Source organism: Convolutriloba macropyga, chromosome 13 (assembly GCF_964194025.1).
Source record: "Convolutriloba macropyga chromosome 13, txConMacr16.3, whole genome shotgun sequence".
In the NCBI taxonomy this organism is placed as follows: domain Eukaryota; kingdom Metazoa; phylum Xenacoelomorpha; order Acoela; family Convolutidae; genus Convolutriloba; species Convolutriloba macropyga.
The window spans coordinates 2,794,383-2,814,767 of record NC_134480.1 but is presented as its reverse complement, the minus strand read 5'-3'; the positions used below and the strand labels follow the sequence as shown (position 1 = coordinate 2,814,767).

The 20,385-nt window shown below is 37.5% G+C and overlaps 1 protein-coding gene and 1 non-coding gene across 4 annotated transcripts in view; one reads left to right on the top strand and one right to left on the bottom strand.

Annotated features, from left to right (window-relative positions):
- LOC142351748 (WD repeat-containing protein 19-like) overlaps positions 1–20,385 on the bottom strand; it is a 378,166-nt gene that overhangs the window by 131,360 nt on the left and 226,421 nt on the right. For all 3 annotated transcript variants that reach the window (XM_075403894.1, XM_075403893.1, XM_075403895.1), the window contains 3 exons: positions 19,236–19,415; positions 13,400–13,546; positions 7,265–7,347 (listed from right to left, as the gene is read on the bottom strand). In XM_075403894.1, the coding sequence (XP_075260009.1) occupies positions 7,265–7,347; positions 13,400–13,546; positions 19,236–19,415 (410 nt within the window). The remainder of the gene's footprint in view (positions 1–7,264; positions 7,348–13,399; positions 13,547–19,235; positions 19,416–20,385) is intronic.
- Positions 7,025–7,096, top strand: Trnap-ugg (transfer RNA proline (anticodon UGG)). The gene has a single exon. It is a non-coding gene; the product is annotated as a tRNA-Pro (tRNA).

Here is a 20,385-nt window from a genome sequence, read left to right as displayed (position 1 = left end):
GCATGAACAATCAAAAAACGACAAAAATTTGAATTTGATAAGCAATAAATATTGAAAGTTATTTGCATTCAAGCGATTTATTCTCTGACTGCTTCAAGTTTCCGACTCCTTACATTACAAAGATTTTTCAGTCCAGCAAATTCTAACACCAACCAAAATTAGTTCGTAACAGATTGATGCGAATGCTACGAATGATGTAAAACAGTCATAACGAATCAATACGGAAAAGGCAGAGAAATAAAGCAATCGTTTGATTTTTAGGTTTCTTCAATTCGCTTTTGATCAATTGTTAGGAAAAACTGAACATTTGAAGAACGGCTATTTTGCGACATTTTTTGTACTCAAATCATGCATCGGTAGAGAGCCGAAAAATTCCAAAATCTCATAATTTTCGAGTTATTTTGATACTTACGTCTTCAATCGCAAACATTGCTTGTCCAAATCTTTAAAACATCTATTTGTAGGCTAGTAAAACACTAGTTGGACCTATAAGAGAGAAGTAGAGTCAAAAAAGACAGAGAATGTTTGAAAATTTGAGATGGTCTTACAATTTGGTAACATTTGTGATAAGTCCTTGAATCTAACCTCCAAGGAAGCTTTAAAAAGTTCATTTGGTTCCTAAGAGCCAAAAAAAAGAAAAGAATTTTTCAAAAAATTACCAATACACAGAGCACAAGAAAGATGCAGGAATACGAAGTCCAGCTTTCATGAAACACCTAAGCACGGCACCAAAAAACAACATATTTTTTGGATAGAATTAGCACACTGCTCAAAAAAACGAATTAAACAAAGATTGCACATCAAAAATAATTGCTTTGTTTGAGAGCGAGCAATCATAAATTACCTCACATGATTCCTGAAAAAATATAGAAATCAAAAATTAATTTATGCCGAGTGGCGAGCGTTCGGCTTCATCAGGCGAGCAGTCTAGCTTAACTGAAGGGGCGTGGGATGAACGTTTCGGGGGGACTGGAGGAGTCCAGCGCGCTGGGCCACGAAAGGAACCATGTTGGGGAGGGGTGAATTGGTGAATTGAGGTGGGGGGGGGGGGGGGGGGGGTGAAAAGGAACTTGGACTAAAAGTAAAAAAACCTTGAACAAAAACACACAGATTGCCGGAAAATAGCCGCCGTTGATTCCAATAAGCATGATTGGGATTGAACGAATAGAATATATTGAAAAAAAAGATTTTTGTACAAAAATATTTTTTAAGTCCGATTTATTTTGATGGCATTTTGTAGTTGAACATACTTCTGTTTCTTAGAGAGAGGCTACAGGGGCTACTATCAACACCAATAAGCATTAGAGGTGGTAACTAAGACTTATAGGAACGACGTTCAAATAGCGGGCATCTAAAATTGGGCTTTATGGGTTTATCCCGTTTCTATTTCTGACTTCAATTTTTTATACCGACTCTGTTCATTTTGAATTGCTTTGCTTAGCAACTGATGTTCAAATTCACTTTTAGCAGAATGAGAGAAGATAGAAACTAGCCTAGAGTAGTCAAAAAGATTTCACGCAAATGTCGAAAAAGCGGCAAAACGGTAAAGCGAAAAAAAGTTTGACGAAGTAAAAAAAAATGAGCGCAATAATAGCCGGCTGAGAAGATGAGGGCGGCTATTAAACATTACATACTTAGGTCGGGCGAACTGCTCTCAAACGAGGGTGAGCGCTGTGCTTCGGTAGCAACCTGCTGGGGCTTAGGGATGCACCAGGTGGGTGCAAGCGGAGTGAGAGGGGGTGAAGAGATTTGAGGGGTCAAGTGATGGGGGTAGGGTTGTGGGAGAGCTGGACCAGCTGGATCGAAGGGTTGGTGGAGGGTGGACGGGCGGGTTGAGGCGGGGTTGGGAATGGGGGGCTTTACAGAGGGGGTCAAACTTTTAAGACCAAGAACACCTTGAAACCGTCTCCACAGAACAGCTTCAGTGAATCACATACTTAAAGACTAGTAAGGTATGAGACTCTAAGAGAGGTGCTCTGCCACTTACTGCCCGAGTGCTACCTGTTTATCCCGTTTTCGAGGACAAAAAGTCAAATGGGTCAATCGAAAAATCAGTCAAGCGAGAAATCGCATTAAAAAAGATAACAGGACTTATATAAATGCTAAAAACTTCGTTTCAGAGTAATTACACATATCATAAGCAGAAGAAAAAACAATTGTCTGATTTTGATGTAATCGCAAATCAGTTTTGAACTACAGCATTTTAGTTAAGTGCATTAAATTTTCTGCAATAAGAATAATGCAACAGATTTACTAAAACTTTACTGCTGTTTTTTGCTTTACCAATTTTTTCCACTTGTCTCCTTTTCCACTTTTCGTTAATTTACGAAGCACTCAGCATCAAGAGCAAATTTATGTAAACATTTAAAGGAAACATTTTATTACTCTGCAATTAATTTAATGTTGATTTGATCGCAATCCGGAGAATATCTCCGGTGTTTAAAGTAGACTATTTCACATCTGACGAAGATCGAAATTAATCTAAGAACTAGCTGGCTGAAAAAGCAACAAGGATCTCATAAAAATATAAAAACCACTAAAAAATACTTGTAAAAAGCTTGACAGGCTCTTTAACGGACACAAAATAAATCTAAGAACTTTTGAAGCAAACTGATTCAATCTGCTTAGGGCAAAAAGGATTCAAACCATTTTCAATAAAACATTGATCAGGTAGTTAGCTCCAAAACTTACATAACTAAAATGTTTAAGATAACCAAATAAGAATCAAAATAGAATAAATAAAAAGAATAAAAAGAATAAAACAACCGACTAACGTCGGACGAATTGCTCTCGGCCGACTACTGAGAGCTCAAATCTATTGCAATCGGGTGGAGTGGGTAACTAAATTTATATAAAGGCGCTTCAAATGACCTCATTAGGGGGTTATTATATACCACTTAAACCACTATTAAAAATTTAAGTTGAGAATGCACCAATTTCGGTGCACATTTCATTTGACAATCAGTGATGAACTGCGGCCATTTGATTTCAGCTGCTGACATTTGCGAAAGCGAGAAAAAATTAGATCATTAGGGCGTGAAGAGAAAAACGAAAAAGACAAGGGTGTAAGTCGAAAAGTTGAAACGATCTATCAAAAATTTTGCAGGAAAAAACACGTTCGAGAGCAAAAAAAACAACTTTATACTTATGACAAGAACGAGCTGACACTACCATCAGCTCCAGAAACAAATTTGCCTCTCAAAGCAATTTTCATTGAAGAAAAACAGAAAATGCTCAAAAAACGTAATAAATTATCTCACTGAAATCAACTTAACCAGAACTTAAATGGGACACTTTTTTTACTGTTCTATGATGCGAGAAGGTGATGAAGAAACAAATTCGGCTTCGCATAAATATTCTGCCATACTGTATAAAAACAGTGGTACCACGAGACATTAAACAAAAATATACCCGGCAGATTGCCGGAAAATAGCCGCCGTTGATTCCAATAAGCATGATTGGGATTGAAAGAATAGAAGATATTGAAAAAAGATTTTTGTACAAAAACATTTTTAAGGTCCGATTTATTTTTGATGGCATTTCGTAGTTGAACATACTTCTGTTTCTTAGAGAGAGGCTAAAGGGGCTACTATCAATACCAATAAGCATAAGAGATGGTAACTAAGACATAGGAACGACGTTCAAATAGCGGGCATCTAAAATTGGGCTTTATGGGTTTATCCCGTTTCTATTTCTGACTTCAATTTTTTATACCGACTCTGTTCATTTTGAATTGCTTTGCTTAGCAACTGATGTTCAAATTCACTTTTAGCAGAATGAGAGAAGATAGAAACTAGCCTAGAGTAGTCAAAAAGATTTCACGCAAATGTCGAAAAAGCGGCAAAACGGTAAAGCGAAAAAAAGTTTGACGAAGTAAAAAAAAATGAGCGCAATAATAGCCGGCTGAGAAGATGACGTACAATTCAAAGAATTTTCATTGACTAAACAGAAAACTAGACCTAGAACGGACTATGAATGGATTGGGAAAACCATTTAGAAAAAACTCCGATCCAAAAAATCGAAAAAACAACGGTAAAAATCAAAGTGAAATTGCCGCATGTGAACAAAAAACCACTAGCGAGAAAGCGAATTTTTGTTCAAACACCGTTTTCTCACTCTAATTCACTCCACTTTAAATTTAGAGCGAAAAAATTTCACGCCGCAAAACCACTTGCTTTTTCGCTCCACTTCCTGTTTCGGCGTGACCAAAATTTGATTTTTTATACTGACTCTCTTCATTTTGAACTGCTTTGCTGAGCAGCTGCTGTTTAAAAAGACTTTGAGCAGAATGACAGAAGAGAGAAACTAGCCTAGAGAAGTCAAAAAGATTTCACGAAAAAGGTCGAAAAAGAGGCAAAATGGTAAAGCGAAAAAAAGTTCGACGAAGTAAGAAAAAACACAGCAGGACAAGTCCTGAAATACAATTCAAAGAATTGAATGAAAAACTTAGAATTACTCTACCTGACCAAGAGATCAATTCATCGATGCCAGCCAAAACACAAACAAAATCATCTCAAAAAATTGAGAAACAAACAAACAAACTAAACAAATATATAATCATTGATAAAACTTAGATTTACTCGAAAATTTTCAAAAATTTAAAAAATGATGTCAATTGAAATTTTAATGAAATGTTGCTGAAAATCGTGATATCAATATCTTAAGAATCATTTCTTATGAAATTATTCTAGTGTCTATAGAGGCTATCCGGTAAAAAAAATTCCGAGCCTTAAAAAATTAATTGATTCAAAGGTCGTTAAGCAAAACTTTTTTTTTAAAAATTCAAATTTCAAAATACAGAAATTCGTTCTGTTAAAGTGTCGAAAGCCACCCAATTACCCCCTAGCAACTATTTAATAACATACTATCGAACCCTGTACGAGGTTATCTAGCAACTCAGGCAAGAAAAACTGAATAAAAGACAACTGTTTTGAAAAAACCTTAAAACACTTGCAAGTTTTATCAGAAAATTTTCAAAATTCGAAAGATTAAATTGTTGAAAACAAATCCATTGAAACTAAAAACTATGCAGTAACTTTTTACAGACCGTGGAATAGGTTTCCTGGATCTTGAGAATGAAAAAATACCAAAAATTGACAAAAACTTTCGGAAACCTCAAAAAAATTGCAGAAATTATCCAAAAAAATGCTATAACTCGAGACATTAAAACGTTGAAAACCACTCCACTATTACTAGAAACTATACAGTGCCCTATTATCAAACGTTAAAAGAGATTCCCTAGCCCCTGAAACTGGGAAAACGCAAAAAAAAGACAGAAATTTTTAAAAAAAAAAATGAAAAAAATTGGAAAAACTAGTATCATTTTGTGTGTTTGTGTTTGTAGTACCAAAACATATAGCTCATAAAATGGTCATAACAAGTACTTTTGTCTCGCAAAAGGTCTTCATTAACTTTTAAAAACTTCAACCTAAGAGTAATCAAGCAAAAAAATTTAAAAAAAAATCACAAAAACAGGAAAAATTGCACCATTTTGAGCCCAAAAACTCCTAAAAATGACCTTTTAACTTTGAATTGAGGCCATCCCAGCAGCTGCAACTCTCTAAGCACTTGGAGGACTACCAAAGTCCACTTTGGGCCTCTAATGAAACTTAATACCCGCTGGGCTTTACCTGTTTATCCCGTTTTGAAAGATCAAAGTCATTGAAAAATGTGTGAACAGATCTTAAAAAAAACAGAGCGCCCCAATACAATTCAAATTCTTTGAATTGTAAAAAAAATTAGGAGCGCTATAATAGCCGGCTGAGAAGATGAGGGCGGCTATTAAACAGACTAACGTAGGAAAAAATTGCTCTCGAATGACAGGCGGGACAATTTAATTCACGAGCTGTAGCCTAGATAAATTTTTCTTTACGGGCGCGCAAAAACAACACACAAACGTCGGGTTGGCACCAACCTCCTGGGTCCAATTCTGTAACCTCGACAGAGGCATTCACCACTCGGCTATCAGGGCCTTATCATCGTCTCTCTAACAATCAGTTTTGTTTGAACAAACTTTATTTCGGAGTGAGAGCAATTGAAATCACTCAAAAATCAAGAAGCGCACAAAAAAGAAGTCAAAGATTAATCTAGAAAAGCGCAAAAATCTGGATAATAAAGACGCACGCACGTTTACAAGAATTGCTTCTCATTCGAGAGCTATTAAAAATAATAAATATGAATTTACAAAATCTACCATTAGCTAAATTTGCTCAACAGTTGCTTGAGTTTTAAAAGAAACAATGAATTTCCAAAACCACATTATAAATAATCGTAATATGGAAAAAGTAGTGTAATCTTACTACACAGTATACAATATAACAACATAAATGCTTATTAATGTCGAAAAGAGAAATAAAGTAATGTCAATCATTGAAATCAATTCGTTTTTTTGCGAATCGAATATCCTGCCAAGAAATCTGACCATGTTGTACATTTCTTGCGTCCCTCAAAATCCAATCAAAAAATTTTTTGTAGCAAGGACTCAGCGCTTTTTTATTTGCAGAAGCTTAAGTTCGGTGAAATTTTTGGCCAACTTACACGTACTTCTTACGTGGTTTATTATTTATCAGGGCTCTTATAACAATAGAAATTAGCAAGTGGCGGTCCATTTTTGTTTGCTTTAATCATTATCAAATTTATGGCTTAGAAACCTACGCTTAGCTAAAAGTATTGGAAAAATTGGATCTTTTCCGTTTGTGCCCCCACCCCACCTTAGTGGGCGCATATTATTTGCACACTCAGACGCACGTGCCATATTTTTACCTAATGATTTACTATGTAATGGCACGTGCTCTGTAACTGGGGGCGCATAACGTACTGGGGCGCAAACGGAAAAAATCCGAAAAATTGAACTCAAAATAATTTATGCAGTCAGATTTGTCATTGGACAATTCTGTCCTCCCAAGAAAATCACAATTGAAAAATGAGAGCTTCATGAAACTTTGTTTCTCGACTCTGAAAAAAAACGTAACTCAGGAAAGCTTTTTGACATTCATGTAAATTATTATCTTCAATTCAATTCTCAGGGACAGTGGTCTAGTGGTATGATTCTCGCTTTGGGTGCGAGAGGCCCCGGGTTCAATCCCCGGCTGTCCCCCAAACCATTTTCTACTCGTCATGGGAATATTATATTTATGTACTGTACCACATGCACGTGTTATCCAAAGAATCCACTGACATACTATTTACCAAAACGACTATTCGTTTCGCGGGTCTGTGGAAATCACCACTGGAATTCATAACAGAACAGATCAAAATTACTTACCAGTTCTTGCACTTTATGTACACAATGGCTGCCTTTTCGAAGAAGCCCGCCTTCTCGTAGAGTTGAGCACTTTCTATGTATTGCTAAAACAGACAATAATGTCATTGGTACATTTAATAACCCCCTACTGTCAAGTTCATAGACCTTAGAATATATTTAATTTAATGCACGGGGGAAGGCGGTTGGAAATCAGGCGGGCGTATAAGATTCGGAAGTGTAAAAGGAATGGGATCCATTTAGTCCCCCCCCCCCAGCTTAGTGGGCATATATCTATATATTTTACAACCTCCTCCCCGCTATCTTTTACATAGTAACGTGTTATATAACAACACATAATTTGTGGGTCTTTCCCATTATACTCCCCCCCCCCACCAGCTTAGTGGTCAGATAACCTATAGCCCCCCAATCATGGTACATATACCATAATGGGGGGGCTATATTTTCATGGGGGGCTATAATGGGAAAGACCCTAATTTGTAGCTGGGGTGTAAAAACAGAGAGGGTTGAGGGTGAAACAAAATAGTTCCCCCCCAGCTTAGTGAGCATAAATTGTTTATGACCCCCAAGCGCACGTGCTATTTTCTTACATAGTAACGTGCTATATAACAACATATAATTTGTAACTGGGGGTCATAAAAAACACTGCGGGGGGGGGGGGGGGGGCGAAACAGAATAGATCCCAAAACAGATCCAAGGAATGAGTCGAAATATCTACATGCTGAAACATTTACAAATAACAAGGAAAGCAAAAAAATACTTGACAAGCCAAATTTTTTGCGGTAGAAAGATTTCCGAATCAATGCGAGGGTTATATATAAACATAAACCGACAAAGGTCGGATGAATTGCTTTCAAACAACAGGTGGAGCAATTTGAGATATAGGGGGAGTAGCTTATAGAAGTTTTCGCCCAGCACTCGAAAACGGGCCTCCACAATCGGTTTTTTTATTAGCAACAAATTATTTCAGAATCCGGGCAACTTGGATCATACAAAAATGAAGAACTCAAGCGTGCAAAAGTCGCTCACGAGATCAGAAAATATTCTAGAACAATACCGCAAAATAGTCGTGCAAAAATTTTGCACAAAAAGATACACACGTTTGAAATTATTGCTTCAAACTAAGGAGCAATTAATTAGGCTGGAGGGGTTTCGGTATTCCAACAACGAAAAAGGCCAATTAGCTCCCTAAGTTATGATTTCAAATTACTATGTGAAATTTTGCACAAAAAGATACACAAGTTTAAAATTATTGCTTCAAACTCGAGAGCAATTAATTAGGCTGGATGGGTTTTGGTATTCCAACAACGAAAAAAGCCAATTAGCTCCCTAAATTATGATTTCAAATTACTATGTAAAATTTTGCACAAAAAGGTACACACGTTTGAAATTATTGCTTCAAACTCGAGAGCAATTAATTAGGCTGGAGGGGTTTTGGTATTCCAACAACGAAAAAGGCCAATTAGCTCCCTAAATTATGATTTCAAATTACTATGTAAAATTTTGCGCAAAAAGATACATACGTTTAAAATTATTGCTTCAAACTCGAGAGCAATTAATTAGGCTGGAGGGGTTTTGGTATTCCAACAACAAAAAGGCCAATTACCTCCCTAAATTATGATTTCAGACAAGGCACATCCCACCTTTATTTGCACTACTATAGCCCCCATAAATTGTATCTTTCATTTGACAACTTACAGAGTGACAAAAAGAATTAGAAATATGCGTTTGCGCAAAATAACTGTCCTATAGATGACAAAATAATTCATAAAAATATCAAACCGAAGAAACGGTTCATCTTGTAAATATATACGCTCATATCTGTCTTTCAATATTGTCTTAAAAGTAACTCTTTTCACACTAAAACCTGTAATGGTACAAACGTTTCGCGTTGAGAAGTTCCTAAAACTCTGAATTTTACAGTTTCTTGCCTCTATAGCAATGGCAGTTTTTTAGAGCAACTTTATATATTTGATCGCAGATATGAAGTTGAACAGAAAATCTACATGGAAATTAAATTTACTTGTCATTTGTATGTTCCAGCTGAAAGAAAACAACAAATGAGGAATTTTGCCAAAAAGTCACAATGTTTTAAAGGAAAAAGTGTCGAATAGCTGCTGTCACATTGAAGAACAATTTCTGTTCCAATGCAGCTCTGGAAACATAATCAGATGTAGACAGAAAAAACTGACAAAAATTATCAAAATGTTACAAATCAAAAATTAACTTCGTTATTGAAGAAAAATTAGAAAAAACTAACTAAGTATAAACCTGTAATGATTCATAAAGAAGGCCTGAACGTAAGGCGAATCAGTCCAAAAAAGGGAGGTAGGTTAATAGGATCAGCGTAGATACATAACTGTCCAACCAAAATCATAATGCATTGAAACCGTAGGACAAATAAAAATACGGAAAAAAGTGGTTAAAAACTAAATAAAAAAATGAGGTCTAGCAGAGTTTTCGCGCGAAGGAGCGCTTCACGTGTTAAATTTTCAAACGAGATACAACAAACAAGTTAGAAAACTTGATAAGCCACAAAAATATCTGACAATTCAGCACGGTTTACTCAAACAGAGTGAAAATTGTGTTAGTTGCTCAAACAAAAAAATGCTCAAGTACAGAAAATGCTGATTACCTAAACTTCCAATTCCAAGAAAATATAGGAAACAGAAGAACTTCAATTGTAACCCTTTATCGAAATAACAACGCAAGTTATTTATTGCTGCTCTTTTATGAGCAGCTATATTGATTGACATGATCCACCAAAAAACTGAATTTTTAAGTTTTTGATTAAACACAATTGAGGGAACTAAGGGATATGCAGTACAAAAACAACAAAAACAAAAATTCAACAGAATCTTCAATCCATATTCACTTTAACGATTTTCAAACATTAGGTGTTGTATTAAAAAAAATCCTCTAAACTCTTTCCTTTTAGAATGAATGAAACAAGTAGTTCTCAGTACATAAAATATATAAATACATAAAATGTAACATAACCGACTAACGTCGGGCAAATTGCTCTCCAACAACCGTCGAGCGGTTGGCTTCGTCAATAGCTAGCCAGGGTTTAGTGAGGCTAGTTTATGCTTGATTTGACTATGCACTTTTAGTTTTCTAGCCTGATTAGTAAATAAATCAAATAGAAAATTGATACGTACAAAATTTTTACAAAGATTCAAAAAATTTGAAAAATTGCAAATATTTTCCAAATTTGCTGTTATTAAAGTCTTGAAAAACATTTCATTACATCTATAAGCTATGAAGTGACCTATACCCAAACCCTAGAGAAGGTTGCTTGACTCTTGAGGCTGGAGAAACCTAAAAAATGACAAACTGCAAGTTTAATTTTAAAAAAATGCTTAATTTTGTGATGATAAAAAGTTGAAAACTATTCCATGGCCAACAAAAATTCTCAATTAACTTTTATCAAACCCTCAAGGAGGTTCTCTGTCCCCTTGGTGTGGAAAAACTTGAATAATGACAAAAAATGTCAAAACATTTTGAAAAACTGCAAGTTTTGTAAAAAAAAAAAAAACACTAAATTTCGTGATGTTAAAATCTTGAACATTCCATTACATCTAGAAACTATACAGTAACCTATTATCAAACCCTAGAGGAGGTTATGTGCCTCTTGAGGCTGGAGAAACCTAAAAAATGACAAAAAAAAATTCAGAAAACTTGAAAAAAATAGCAAGTTGCATAAAAAACTGCTAACATTTATGATAATAAAAGTTGAAAACTAATCCATGGACAAAAACATTTTTCACTAATTTATTATCAAACCCTAACGGAGATTTTCTGAAAAACTGGAATAATGACAATAAATGTCGAAAAAATTTTAAAAAAAATGCAAGTTTTGTAAAAAAAAAAAGGCTAAAACTCGTTGTGTTGAAATCTTGAACATTCCACTACATTTGGAAACTACACCGTAACCTATTGTCAAAACTTAGCGGAGGTTCCTCGGGTCTTGAGGCTGGAGAAACCTAAAAAGCGACAAAAATATTCAAAAAACTGCTAGTTTTATCAAAAAAAAAATTGTTAAAATTTGTCATATTAAAAAACTGAAAGCTATTCCATGGCAAACTTTTTTCAGTAACTTTTTATCAAACCTTTAAGGACGTTTTCTGGCCTCTGTGTCTAGAAAGACATCAATAATGAAAAAGAAATGTCAAAAAAATTGAACAAATTCGATCGTTTTGTCAAAAAAAAGGCTAAAATTCGTGATGTTAAAATGTTGAAACCATTCCACTACCACTAGAAACTATGCAGTAACCTATTATAACACCCTAGAGGAGGTTCCTTGACACCTAGAGCTGAAGGAACTCAAGAAAACGACAATTGTAAAAAAAAAGTTCGAAAAAAATTGTGAAAATTAGTATAAAACTGCGTGTTTTTAGCGATCGGTTGTTCATCAGTAGCCACGAAGGGGGGGGGGGGGGGGGCGGGGGGGGCAATAGTAGGGGGTCAACGGTAACAGTGGGGGCGTCTTCAACCTCAAAAACCGAAAACAGTTTGAGCTGAAAGGCTCTAAGATCACTTAATGTCCACTGGGCCCTACCTGTTTATCCCGTTTTTGAGGACGAAAAGTCAAAAGCGTCAGACGAAAAATCGGTCAAGCGAAAAATCGCATAAAAAAAGACCGACAGGACTAATATAATTGCTACAAACTTCGTTTGAGAGCAGTTAAAAATACATAAATACATAAAATATAAAATACATAAAGTATACGCAGCAAAAGTCACGTGAAAAAAAAAAGAAAATTTGAAACGGTTAAACGCAATTTTAATCAAAAATTCCACACTGAGAGGAAACAGAAATCCATTTCTTCACAAGCCATTCCAATTTGAAGAAAAATGACTCAGAAGTTACTCTGTTGTCAAGAAGAGATCAGAAAGAAATTGCCAAACATTTCTTTTTTAATTGCCAAACTCCATCTTTAGTTATTTCTTCAGTTTGTGCTTACTTTTCTCTGCAAAAACTGCAGACTCATTGTAATTTTTCTGATGTAGACAAAAATCTATCGTAAAATAAAATCGGTTGATAAAATAACTCGTTAAGCTTTGTATGGCATCTGTAGAACAACAAATAGGACAAATTTAACGAATTTTTAGTCGTCGTTAAGCAATCTGACTGTTACGTGAACTACTTTTAACTAAATTAGAACCATGTCAGCAACAAATTAAGTAATATATATTTTTGTTCTTTGAAAAAAATATTGGTTTTGTTCATTTTCTGCTCTCTGCCCATTTTATTTCCAAATAAATAAAAAAATACTTTTTATCTCAAATCGCCTGGAGAAAACAAAAAATTGAAACGCTCTTTTGGGATCAAAATTGATTAAAAAACTTTCAGATGATTCAAGTGTGACTCAAAAATATCGAACAGCCATGGTGGATATAAAACAGGACAAGATTAAAGGTAGTCGCCCCATTCATAGAGCTGTGAAACAACAATTTATGACATTCTTTTACGTATCTAAACAAACAGCCGAACATAAATTATCTGTAAGAGTTTTTAAATGATTGGAATCATATGGATTGACATGGAAATGTTTAACCCTTGGTGATAATAGCTGTGAAATTTACATGCTGGATTTTTTTAATGAAAGTTTTTATAGTACTATGAGTATTTTCCAAATTTGCGGGATGAAATAAATTCCCCATAATTCCATCAGCATTGATAGTAATAGTTCGACAAGAGCTATAACAGCAGCAAATTGAGTTCGAGCAAATCATAAGTAGCGGAAGATCTCAAATTACTATCGAAGGGTGGATCTTTTCCGTTTTTGCCCCCCCCCCCCCCCCCCAAAGCTTAGTGGGTGCATTTTATTTGCACCCGCCAGACGCACGTGTCATATTTTTTCAGAATGAATTACTATGTAATGGCACGTGCTCTGTAGCTGGGGCGCGCATAACGCACTGGATGTGAGGGGGGGGCGCAAACGGAAAAGATCCCGAAGGGTTATCAATCCTGGTACTAAAATCTGAAAAAAGGAATGAGCAATTAAAAAACCCAGGTATTTCAAATTATAGTATATTTACTGTAGTTAGAGGGAGGGATAAGCTATCTGACCCATAAGCTCGGGGCGGGGGAGGGGAGTGATGGAGGAGGGGGCTAAAAACCGACATTACTTACCTTCATGTGTTCGAGTATAGCAGCACATTCCTTCTTGAGAAGTCGAGAGGGGTGGGTGTGGGCGATGCCGATTCCTCTTCGGATGTCTCCCAATCGTATGGCAGTCCTCGCCACTCCAGCAGCACACGCAATCTGATGATCACTCTCCTGTATAACACATGGCTGCATGACAATTTACCCAATGCCAATTTGCCCAATGCTATTTTACCCAACCTGCAAATTCACCCAACCTGCCATTTTACCCAATGCCAACTTACAATGTTCTTTGATCTTTTCGTTCAATTATCCGATGTTCAGTTGTGACAGTTTCATATCAAGTCCCACGCGCATACAAGTTCAAAAGGAAGGATTCGAAATCTTAGTAAACTCAAGAATGAAATAATCATAACGTGGATCTAATCCGTTTGTGCCCCTCAGTACGTTATGCACACCCGCGTTACAGAGCACGTGCCATTACATAGATCATTATAATAAAATATGGCACGTGCGTCTGGGGGGTGTAAATAATATGCACCCGCTAAGTTGTGGGCACAAACGGAAGCAAAAATACCATAATCTTATTAGTCCTTTTCAAATTGGGAAAATTTCCCGAGAGATGAGTTAATAAATTATCCATTTAAAATGAAGGCTTTAAAAGAATTAAAAATCATGTATAATTTTTTGGATCTTTTCCGTTTGTAACCCCCCCCCCCCCCCCAGTACATAATGCGCCCCCCAGTTACAGAGCACGTGCCATTACATCGTAAATCATTATGTAAAAATATTGCACGTGCGTCTGGGGGTGCAAATATTATGCGCCCACTAAGCTGGGGGGAGTGGGGCACCACCGGAAAAGATCCAATTTTTCCAATACACATTTTTAAAATCTTCTTAAAAATGAAAATGAAAAAGAATAAAGAATGTAAAGACGTTTCAACAATCTGGCCAGAGAAATTTGACAATATTTCAAGATTCGCTTGAGACCAAAATTATTCGAAAATTGGTTAAAAATTTGTTTGATTAAAATATCATACGTGCTATAAATATATTCACGCGAAACATGGGGACAACTTCCAGTCTCATCTCGCTGTAACAGTGCGCGAAAAATACCACAAGTTCGTCACATGGAAGCCCTCGTTCTTCACGCTCAGTAAGAACAAGACAGGGGAACAGTTCGCCGAAGCCCTTCAGTGTTCTCTCCCCGATTGCCGTAAACACGGAGAGATCCGATATATCTCTGACCCTCTGTATAATACTTCCGCAACTAACCCCCAGTCTAACAAAGCACACGGACGATGGATTGAACAATAAGAACATCAAGCGTAGATTGCGCGCATGGCACAAGTGCAATTTCTCAGAACTCTTCTGTGAAGCGAAGGCAATCCAAATGAGAATGAGTTCAAGGAACAAAAAGCAGCACTCTGAACTCAAGATGTTCAACGATTTTCTGTCTCGTGGTAAAATCAGTAATGGTATTCGCGTTCTTTCGGATGAGCATAAAGGCGGCGTGCTCGCACCAACCGATCTCATAGACGGTAGACCGGTCCTCTAGATTTTACGCGGCAAACATCCTGAAGGGCAACCCTTGGTGCCCAACTACATTCAGAGCGAACATCAACGCACTCCCTACCACCCCACTGTTCTCTACAAAATCAGTGCCATGCTCGTCCAAAAGCATGCAATGAAGACTCATGGCAGGGCCGGGCCTTCAGGTCTCGATACCGATGACTGGCGTAGAGTACTTTCTGCATTCGGGCAAGATTCGCATCCACGAACCTGTGCAAGCTAATTGCCAAGTTTGCTAAGAGGCTGACCACTTCCATAATACCACCGAATGATTTGATTGCTTACAATGGTTGTCGACTAGTGGCTCTGGATAAATGTCAAGGTGTGAGACCTATTGGTATTGGTGAAGTAATGCGTCGCATCACTGGACGCATAATCGTCGAATGCATCAGGCAAGATCTAACATCCCTCGGCGGAAACATGCAGCTGTGCCTGTGCCAGAAATGCGGCATAGAACATGCCATAAATTTGCTTCACCACAGTTTTGATGATCCCGAACACGAAGCAATTCTACTAATAGATGCCAAAAACGCATTTAACGTGGTCAATAGACGAACCGCACTAGAGAACGTGAAAGCCTTGAGCCCATCTCTGCATGTTGCCTTACAGAACTCCTATAGCCACCCGTCTTATCTCTACATCGGTAGGTCGACCATTCTGTCTAAATGTCTAAGGAAGGTACGACACAAGGTGATCCCCTGCGATGGCAATGTATGAAATCGCAATCCTACCCCTAATAACAAGACTTCACAATGACTCCTTGACACAAAACTGGTATGCTGATAATGGTAGCGTCGTCGATAAGTTGAAAGATATCAGGGCACTCTTCGACAAGCTCACTCAGCTTGGTCCCAAGTACGGATATCTTGTCAATCCTCCGAAGTGTCAGTTGACAATTAAGCCAGGAGGCGAGCGCCAAGGATCAACTGTGTTTGCAGTCACAAATGTGGAAGTCACGCATGGCAATCAAGTCCTGGGATCAGTTATCGCAAGTTCTGAGGCCAGTAAAAATTTCCTGAAATATGCAGAAATTAAATATACAAAAAGTTTGGACAGACTTGGTTAATTTGCTCTCACCTCTCCCCAGAATGCCTATGCATGTTTGACGGAGGGGGTTGAACAGATGTTGAGCTTCCTCTCGCGTACTCTACCTTACATGGACGGGGTTTTGGACAAGGTGGAGGAGCAGCTTGGCCGAGTCATACCGAACATCGTCGGCAAAGAAATAATCCAAGAGCAGAGAACTTTTTTCTCTCCCTTTCAGAATGGGTGGACTTAACATCACCCTCCCACAAGATCTTGAAAAAAATCTTGAGCAATCAATTGAACTCTCAAGTCCATTGGCGTCATTCAATAATGATTCATTCGAAATTCAACAATTTGAATTAGAACAAACCAAAAAAACCAAGATCAATCTCAGACAGAAAGCAGACATGCAACGTCAACTCATCTCGAAAAAACCCAGAATCGAAAACAATCTACCAAAAATGAAGTATACCATCCAGCTGGCCTCAAAGAAAGAAGCATCTAGCTGGCTTAACGCGCTTCCGTTATCAAAACATGGTTTTGACCTCACGGAGACTGAGTTCCGTTATGGAATAGCACTTCGCTACACCTGGGAAGCAAAGAATACGCCAGCCAAATGACAATGCGGGAAAAAAATTCAGCCACCCATGCCCCTCATTGCGCCAAAGGCGGGTAAACGAACCCACGACACAACAAAATCAGAGACGTGTTTGCAAACCTGATGGATGACGTTTGCCACGATGTCCAGATAGAGCTAAAACTTCAGTCGCTCGATGGAGAAATTTTAAAGAGTAATTCCACCACTATTGATGATGACGCTCGACTGGACATCAAGGCAAACTGTCTATGGGGCTCCCGCTTTAATCGCACTTTCTTCGATGTTAAGATTTTCAACCCTCATGCGAAGAGCTGCCCTAAGACCATAAAAGATGCATACAAATATCACGAGAGCATCAAGCAAAATAAGTACGAAGAGCGAATCAGCGAAACCGATCATAGCAGCTTCAACAAACTGGTTTTTGCTTGCTCGGGCGGTGCTGGGCCATCAGCATCGCGCGTTATGAAAGAACACGCAATCAAGATCAGCGAAAAACGCGGAGAACCGTACGCCGACACTATAAGCTACATCCGAACGAAAATCAGCTTCGCACTTCTGAGGAGCTGTGTTCTCTGCTTGAGGGGATGTCGCGCCCTCAAGCCTCGTGTTCTCAGTGAAACATCGATTAGCGCCGTCGTGGAGTAGGAAAAGCTGCAATGAGTGTTTGGCTGCTTAACTTTATTCCTTTGCTTAATCCTTGATATTCCATTTTTATTTTAATCTTTCCACACCAGTTCCTTATGTGTGCTATATATATATAGGTGCTTTCCTCTCCACTTTTTAATCATTTGTGTAACTGGTCCGTCTTTACACTGTCTGGAGAGGAACAGCTTGGAGTGCAGCACCCGGCTAAGTGCTACTCATCATCCCCTATTTTCCTACCTACATGCATCGTTGCCGGATGGTGTACACGGCCCTGTCAATTTTGTTTTAAGCAGGAACTTAATGGCCGCGACCATGTATCAGCGGCCCGTGGGACTTGATATGAAACTATCACAACCGAACATGGGATTAGATTATCCGCTTGAGCATGTTAAAACATACATTTCATAGCGGTGATTAATTAGTAGTCGGATTATTGAACGAAAATATCAAAGTATATTGGGTATAATGGCATTGAGTATAATGTCAAGTAACCAAAATATTCAGTAGTGAATTTGAATTCTTCCAAAGCCTGAAATCTGCCTGAAAATTTTTTCAAAGTCATTTACTTCGAGATTTCCTTCTAGAATATTCTTTTGGTTGTTTTTTAGTCTTTTTTACACATTAGCGTACTTTTTACTCACAAATAACCAATCAGTTATGAATCATAACCAGAACTCATTTATGATGCATCTTTATTGATAAAGAACAGAACTTATCGTAGCCTTCTAAGAGGACAATGGATTTGGATATCGATCCTTTCTAGGTAATTTACGATAAAGGTAGGGATAAGAGTAGTCTTCAACCACCCCCCCCCCCCCCCTCCAATATTAAATGATTTCAACCCTCAAAACCGGGCAAAACCCAAACTTTACCAACAAAGGTTATGGCTAAAACACTGAATATAAACTACTTGAGCGCGACGCAATAAAAATTTATCCAAAAAATTTTTCGACATAATATACATCATATTGAGTTAAAACTCTTTCAAATGTTAATAAAGCCCATTAAGATTTCAGATTGTTCCTTTAACAATTTTCGAAGAAGTTAAAGTAGATTGTAAAATTTTGAAACTTTCTGATCGTGAAAGACCTCAAACCAATGTTTAACATCTCGCATGACCTTGTATATATATAACCAGACCTTAATAGAAAGGTGTTTTATCGCACACGTTTCCCAAAAGATAGAAAAACTACATTCTGAAACAAAAGCTAAGGCAACATTTAAGCGTGAAGATAATATTTAAAAGAAAGATTGTTCCCGAATTAGCTGAGCTCACAGGCACAGACATTGTTAGTTCAGAGAAAAAATGTGATATTTGCTGTATATAAAATATTTCAACTGCTTCTCAGATATAAATTCACACGAAGAACACATCTAAGGTTCATAACTACTACACTACCTTTTGCTCCTAAACACATCATATAAGTCAGTAACTGAAAAAGTCCAGACAAACCGCTGCTATAGCAATCTAAAATATGTGGTGTCATTTTTAAAACGTAAGCCACAAATGTCCGACGAATTGCTTTCAAGCGATAGGCGAGGTTAGAAAAACTTTTATGGTGCAAACACTTCAGACTAGGGTGGGGTTCCAACCGGCGCCCTCTCTGTTAAAAGTTTGTGACAATAACCTCTACGCTGTACGGGTTATATGCTGGGTTCAAACCCGCGCACTTTCGGTTAAAATTCGTTGACAATAACCTTATGCTGCAAGGGTTATTTACTGTCGCCGCTCACAAACGGTTTTGTTTTAGGAACAGACTTAATTTCTGAATGCGCGCAATTCAAAGCACTCAAGAAAATTAAAAAGTATAGCGTGTATTTAACCATGTGGTAACATTTATTACAACACACTGCAAAGACGAAAAACATCTGAGAGAACCTCTACGCTGCAAGGGTTATTTACTGTCGCCGCTCACATTCGGTTTTATTTTAGGAACAGACTTAATTTCTGAATGCAAATTAAGAAATTAAGTAATTATTACAACACAAAGACGAGAAGAAAACAAATTTCAGCGAACTGACCTGTCCTATGATTCCTGCGTCGACATTGAGTCCTTGTTCGAAGTGTTGCAACGCGGTCAGGTAGTCACCCTGGAACTCGAGCTGGTTGGCATATTCCCGTGAGATGTAAGGCAAGTCCTCCGGACTCAGATTCTGTGCCAGAGTCATGGCCGTCTCCCAATTCAAAAGGTCACGTCTCATCTTAACACAAATGACATCTTATACTCCGTTTGTGTACCCACCACTCGGCAAACCCCTCCCCCTTCCCCTCCCCCCCCCCCCCCTCCTCCAGATTAGTTGGAACCTTCTACTTTTGCAGCTGCCAACCAGGTGCACGAGCTAGTGTAACCCTACCCACCCCTCCCCACTAGAGTGGGTCATATAGCGCCTGCATTTCATGGCCAGCAACATAATCATTGATTGATTGATTTAAATTCAGATGGTAGATGAAACAGAGCATTTTATACAGAATATTAAGTTTAATCAAATTACCACCTTGGACACCATACGAGTCAAATGACTCTACAAGAGGTGCCCAGAGAAAAAACGTGCAATACCTTAAAAAAACAAATCGAAAACATCTTTATTATCCAAATATTATGCCCTAAGTTTAGTTCGAATCGAAAAAATCTGTTCTTTAGATACTTGTTTGGGTAATAGACTTTCTTTAGCAAGGTAGTTGAACATTTTTATTATTGAAAATCTCAAGGATTTCTTCTGAGTCTGTGTTTTAAATTTTGGTAAAGGTATGAGTGACTTAATGGATGCCCGCGTGTTCGGCCTGTTACTGTCAACATCAAGTAAAATTCAAAGGAGAAACTTTTGCAATCTGATCCAGAATCTCTTTTACAAGAGCGTCAAGATATAAGTCAAAAACTGACAGCACGTTGTAACGCTTGAAAAGATAGCATACATGGTCTCCTCTCTTTTTGAAAAAAGAAGTAAATTCATTCAAATATTTAGGAGTGTTCATAGATAAGCATCTCAATTTTGATCTACACATTGAATATGTTGGCAAAAAATTAGCAAATTCAACGGAATGCTGTTCCGAGCAAGAAACTTTTTTACGAAAACTTTTCTATTACAAATGTATAATAGTTATGCCAAACCAATGATATCGTACGGCATTTTAGCTTACGGTTCCGCAAAAAAACAAAACTCAGTTCGATTT